Below are 6542 nucleotides of genomic sequence, written 5' to 3' on the forward strand. Positions count from 1 at the left end.
CTCCTTGGAATTTGCTAACACATCCCATTATAAACCAACATCTAATTTTTCTTGCCACTCCTTCCCCCTTGCTTTCCTTCCACATTCCCTTTCTCGGTTGGCTTCTCCTGCCCACTGAATATCTGTGCTTCAGATTATCTTCCCCAGCTGCCTTGATGCTAATTCCCCACCAGCTAATGTCTGTTGGAAGCAACACTTGTGAAGTTATTCATATTAAGGTTTCACTCCCCAGAGTCGTATCTTTTAAACAAGTTGTTCCTTTTAGGCAGAATCCTGCTGGCAGAGCTCCTGCTATTTGGTGAAGTCAGTGGAGTTGGGTTTCTCCCCTCACATGCTGTTTATTTTGGGTTATCACTTGGCCCGATGTTTGGATTTTCATCCTCAGACGCGTGTCCCAAGTCGATGAGCAACAACCGTCTGCTGTGCCATCCCCGTGGATGTTTACATTTCATCAGATGCTCTTTTTAGAAAAGTAATTAGAGGAAACATGCTACTAAGCGTTCCTTGACAGGGCCAGATTCAGAACTCCAGCGGGGAGTGGGCTCATTCACTCACGACTTGAAGAAATATTTTCCGTCTCCACTCCACCCCTCCGCGTTCCCTCTAAATGTGAATGCTCAACAATGAAATACCCTTGCTAGACTCGTGAAGTTGCTCTCTGGTTCAGTCAGCAGCTCGGCTGCCCAGACGCCGCGTACCCTCCCTGAAGCTTTTCCAGAGCACAAGGTAAAAGAGATTCTCAGTTCAGGAAAAAATGAGTTTTTCAGATCCTGGGCAAGAAAAAAGGGGCAGCTGAGCTTTGCTTTTTAACTTTTCTGGGTTTCAGCCATCTTACCTGCCACGTTAGAAAAAAAGAAGCAGGGGCGTGCTGACGCAGGGATGAGCAGACTAGACCTCGGAGCCCTGGTGCTCCAGAAGGAACCAGGTTCCTCTGGAGTTGGGCTCGGGCCACCATGCCGTGGAAGTTCGGCTCCAAAAGGCAGAGGTGGAACAGGAATGAGCCTTAAGGAAAATTCACCAACTTACCCGCTGGGGCAAGTGTCTGCGTTTATGGATTATCAGACTTCCCCCTCCTGGGCTCCTTCTTCCTACATTATTGTCTTTGGGCTGTTCCAGATGCCAGTGAGGCAAAATTCAAATGAAACACTCTCTCCAGCTTGAGAGTAAATCACCAAGGAAGATTTCACCTGGGGCTGGCAGGCTACAGGTAGATGGGAAGTATTCACCAAAATGGGTTTTTCTTTTTTTATATCTTGGCTTTTTGTTCATCATGAAGGGATATGCCCCATGGTCCAGCTCCCCTTCTACAGTAGGTGATTGCATTTTACACCCTCACCGCTCCCACTTACTCTGTTTTACTCTCAGGCACTTGCCAGCTATGTGCAGCAATGGAGCATCCACCTCTGAAGTAGAGCACAGGTGACAGGTAACCAGCACAGGTGACAGGTAACCCCCGGAGAAGGAGAGTAGCAAAAACTCACACACTCCCTGCTCCTCTGCAAAGCTGCCCTATTTTATCATGTGTGTACATTTCAACCGGTCCTTATCTCCTGAGGTCTCACCCTACCTCCTGACACCTGGCCTCTCCAGCCATAGGACAGATGATCCTAAGAAGTCCTCCTTCCCTGCTTGCCCGGAAGCAATCAGAGGACAAGCCTGCCCTCTCCTTACTTCTGCTGGGTCAAGAGGCTCCCAAGACCTCTGTGTCTCGTTTCAGCCTCACTTGCCCCAGGAGCCCATTTGACATGGGTTTTGTGGCTCAGAAAATGACATGTGAAAAACACAGAAGCCACAGCTCTTTCTAAACACACACTGTGCTTCCCCAGAAACGACTTGCACTCTTCACCTCGGCTTTTCCTTCTTCCTTCTCGTTCTTATCAGAAAGGAAGTGTATATATGCTGAGCGAGTACATCTCCCTTGCTGGGAATCTCTTCTGAAGGGTTGTAACTGTAAGATTTCATCAAGCAAGATGCCCCAGAGGGACACCCTTGCTGCAAGCCCTGCTCTCATCCTCCTTTTTCCTTCCAGCTCACCTCTGAGGGGGCTTCTTCCAGTGGGAAATTTAGCTTTTGCATGTCAGGGGGCGTACCCGACACTGGGTAGATTCCCGGAGGTGATTTTGTGCTTTCAAAAGCTAAAATAGAAACCCAGCAAATAAAACTGTAGCTGGTTTTATGAGGCAGTTCAGTCCCACAAGTTGGGATGACAGAAAACAGTGTCCCATTCTCAGGGAGAAAGACAGACACTCCAGCATCCCCAGCCAAGCCCCCAAGATTATCACTGAGAAGAAGCGCCCCCTCCCAGCCACCACCCACGTACACACAAGCACCATCTCCTGGGACCCCGCAGTCCTGCCCCCTACCAAACCCCAAGAGGGAGAAGTCCCCTCCTGGGGGTCCTGATGCTACCCACAGTACCTCTTGGCAAGGAGGAGATGAGAAGCAGCTGCAGGAAAGTGAGCCCCAGCTGCGGCCACCAGCCCAGCTCCATCGTTCCGCGGTGGTGCCCGGAGCGACTGCCAGGGAGGGACCGAGGGAGGCCGGCGGGCAGGCGGCTCTTACACGGACCTCCCCAAGCCCCAGCCGAGCGGGAGCTCGGGTTTCAGCTCGCCAGGCTCTCCCATCCTCATCCGAGGGGAACCACCTTCAGCCAGAGCGACGTCAGCACAAACCTCTCCTCTCCGCGGCTGCCTTAACCCTTGCGGGGCCCGGGGAGGTGTGGCCGCGCGGAGAGGCCCCAGGCTGTGGCTGGAAGGGAAGCTGCGGGGCACGGAGGCCAGCCCAGGTCAGGCTGGGCTCCCTCGGCGCGGTGAGGGGTGGGGAGCAGCCCGCAGTACCCTGAATGGGAGCGGAGGTAGACGGGGCTGGGGGCCGCTCAGGTGAAGCCTGAAGCACCTGCCCCCAACACCCTCACCCACACCCCGAGCCTGGGATGCGCGGTCCACTGCCTGCCTTCACTGCGCACACTGAGTCTGCTAGATTAAAAGCCTGCCTTCGAGGGGGAGGGGGCGCACTGGTGATGCGAGGAGAAAAGCAGCCAACCTGCCTCCCCCTCCACCTGTATCCCCAAGTCTCCTTCCTACCTGGAGCATTTGCCCCAGGTGATCACAGTTTGGAAATCTTAACCTTTGCCTCTACAGGCTTCTGGGAAAATTCTTCATCTTCCCACGGCGCCCATTATGGTAAGTTCAGCAGCATAAAAGCCCCTGCACACATGCTAGGCAGGGTATTGGGCTCAGGGATCAAAGAACATACAGGATATTGCCTCCGTTCTGAGGACGTTCAGTCTAGGTACAGAGATAGCAAATGACATGTTGAAGTGAGGAAGGATGCTTTACAAGATAATAGCTGACATTTTTTAAATCAATTTCTCTGTGCCAGGCACCTAAGTACCTTACATGTATTAACTCATTTATTCCTCACAATAAACCTATCATCTCTGGGACTTCCCTGGCAGTCCAGTGGTTAAGACTCCCCACTTCCACTGCAGGGGGTGCAGGTTCGATCCCTGGTTGGGGAACTAGGATCCCACCTGTCACGAGGCATAGCCAAAAATAAATAAATAAATTAATTAAAAAATAAATAAACCTATCATCTCCATCTTACAGATAGGGAAACTGAGTCATTGAGAGTTCAATAGCTCATCCAAGGTCAGGCAATAAGTGGCAGAGCCAGTAGGAGAAGGGGGTGTTGGGCCCAAAGCCAAGTCCCAGGAAGAAAAGTCACCCTGGTGTCCAGACTGAGGGATGGAGGAGGCCAAGGCCCGCCTAGAGAGAACAGCTGGAACTATGGAGTAATGCCTGGACTAAGGAGCCAGCCGTGGAAGTTGAAGGGGAAAATGATGGGAGAAACTTGGCGAAGGTAGAATTCCAGGACTCAGGACAGACTAAATGGGCAGGAGCCCTGACACAGGTGCTACTCTCAGGGAGAAATTCCTAAGTCCCAGCCCTGCTTCTGGGGCCCATTGCAGCCGAAAGATTGGGAACAGCAGTCAAATCCTTGATTCACCACTAACTCTCTGAATCTCAATTTTCTCATCTGTCACATGGAAATAATAATCAAATCTACTTTGTAGACTGTTTGGAGAATTTAATGAGATTATATACATAAAGCCCTTAGCACGGGGTCTAGCTCATTCTCAATGCTTCATAAATATAAATCATTGTCTGTGTTACCAGTCTGAGACTGATCCCAAGGACATCCCGTGGTATGGGCCTTCTCCCTCACCCTCAACTTCTCTATCCAGGTGAAATTTGTTTAAAACAAGCACCAAAAATAACCTTAAAAGGGGGGAAAATGCCAAAGGGCAGCACACCTAGGGGGTAGAGGGAAGAAGTTAGAAGAGGAGAAGTTTACTTTGTTGCTGGTCAACCAGCTCTAATCCTTTGGTAATGGGAGTGGAGAGGTGGTGACTTAGTTTCCAAATAACTGTAGGTATTAGAGCCTCTCAGGAATCTGTTTCTCCCATCAGCTGACAATGCTACTTCCTTCTTCCCTTGTCTCCCCTCACCTACACACACAAACACACCCTCCCGGAGTCATACCCAGCAGCCTCTCCCTAAAGCAATTTACCCCACTAGGGTGGAGCCCCAGGTGCTGAACATGACTGGCAGCTCCCTAAGGAAGTCCCTGGTGCCAGGTCTTTGCTTCTCCAGGCTTAGGGGGCTGGAAACAGGCCCTCACATCTATCTTTGGAATGCCCACAGGAGTAATTGGGCCCTACTAGTTTGTTGTCACTAATTTGGGTTTGCAAACTTCCTAGGGCTATGGAACCTGGAAAGGAATTCTCAGAAAGGAGCAGGACACATTCTTCTGGGGAACTGAAAGCAGTGATCAGATATTACCTTGTTGAACTTGACAATAAACATGGGCTGGTCGAGGAAGAGGGAAGCTATGACTATGATACAAAAAAGGTCAGTAATTTGTCTGAGGTCATACAACTCTACACAAATTTCCATTTTCCTACCCAAATTTAGCTTCCTCTCTTTCCATTATGGTCAAATCAGTTTTTCATATTGATAGAGTTTAGTATTATTCTAAGTCAGGATTCTTGACCGTGGTTCCATGGGGTCTATTGGGAGGAGAGTTTCACATGGCCTTTGAACCTCTGGAAATGATATGCAAAATTTTGCATGCAGTTTTTGGAGTAAGAGGGAGCCATGGCCTTCTTCAAAATCTCAAAAGGATCTGCAAAGTCCCAACTTTTTAAGATCATCATAAGTTAACACTGAAAAATTCACCAAGTATCTGTTGGGTTAGGGGAAAGTGGTTTGGGACAGACAATTGTTGAATCTAGGCTATAAGCTGCACAATGGGTATTTGTAGGACCCTCCCTCCCTCTTTTCCTATTTCTGCCTTAAGAGCTCTTGCTCTGGATCATATTGCCTAGTGTTGAATCCAACTGGACCACTTACTACATATGTACACCTGGGCAGGTTATTTCACCTATGATGGCTGTAGTTTTCTCACCTGTTAAGTAGAGAGAATAATGGTACCTGTCCCCATAGGGTTGGAGTAAAGAGCTCAGAACAGTGCCTAAAATATACTAAGTACTCAGGAAACATTAGCTATTTTTATTATGATTCTCTCCCCCTCCTGCCCTCACTTTCTACACCCACTTCAGGGAGGAATCAATCATTACAAAGGCTATGGGCGAAAGAGGCAAAGTGCCATGCTGGGAAGTAGGGAACAATACCTGGAATTAAGAATTATCTACTTATAGGGCTTCCCTGGTGGCGCGGTGGTTGAGAGTCCGCCTGCCGATGCAGGGGACGCGGGTTCGTGCCCCGGTCCGGGAAGATCCCACATGCCGCGGAGCGGCTGGGCCTGTGAGCCATGGCCGCTGAGCCTGCATGTCTGGAGACTGTGCTCCGCAATGGGAGAGGCCACAACAGTGAGAGGCCCGCATACCGCAAAAAAAAAAAAAAAAAAAAAAAAGAATTATCTACTTATAATCAACACTCAGAAATCAACAATTGGCTGTAGTAGATGGAGAGGGGCCACCCATTTAATTACAAATCACAATCCCCTCTAATTTTCACATGAAAGGATGAGGCACTCTAAAAAACCTGAACCGTTTTCAATGCCGTGGGAGGCTGATTGCATGTGAATACACAGAAAGAGACCGCAGAGAAGGCTGTCCTGTGAATGCCAACAGCTCCCCAGTCTCCAAACTATACCTTTTCCAGATCAGCACCTGAGCAGCAACCATAGAGAGGGCAAGCCAGAGTAAAGAGCTGGGGTGCTACAGGCCTGCAAGCCTGAGAGAGGCATCCCAGAGCACTGGTCAGTAGTGTGGTCAGTAAGTGTGGTTTTCATCAGCGTACGAAACACAAAGTTCAAGTCAACCAAGGCCAGAGATGGAGAAGGGGAGGTCTGTGGAAAAGACAAAGGGTCCTTCCACCAGAGCCTGCTCTAACTGGCCACACCATGGAAGTCTCCAGCCCTAATGAATCCCGGCTGTTCACCTACACAACGAGCCCCAATGTTCCACCTCCAGGGCTGGCTCAGCTCCGCTCCCTTTCCATTGGGAACCAGGCAAA

General features: G+C 49.8%; 1 protein-coding gene across 1 annotated transcript in view; it reads right to left on the reverse strand.

The window, feature by feature from the left end:
* PAMR1 (peptidase domain containing associated with muscle regeneration 1) overlaps window positions 1–2659 on the reverse strand; it is a 70892-nt gene extending 68233 nt beyond the window's left edge. The window contains exon 1 of the mRNA XM_032642091.1: window positions 2419–2659. Within this exon, the coding sequence (XP_032497982.1) occupies window positions 2419–2491 (73 nt within the window). The 5' untranslated portion in view covers window positions 2492–2659. The remainder of the gene's footprint in view (window positions 1–2418) is intronic.
* Between the last annotated feature and the right edge of the window lie 3883 nt (window positions 2660–6542).

Source organism: Phocoena sinus, chromosome 8 (assembly GCF_008692025.1).
Source record: "Phocoena sinus isolate mPhoSin1 chromosome 8, mPhoSin1.pri, whole genome shotgun sequence".
Taxonomy (NCBI): Eukaryota; Metazoa; Chordata; class Mammalia; order Artiodactyla; family Phocoenidae; genus Phocoena; species Phocoena sinus.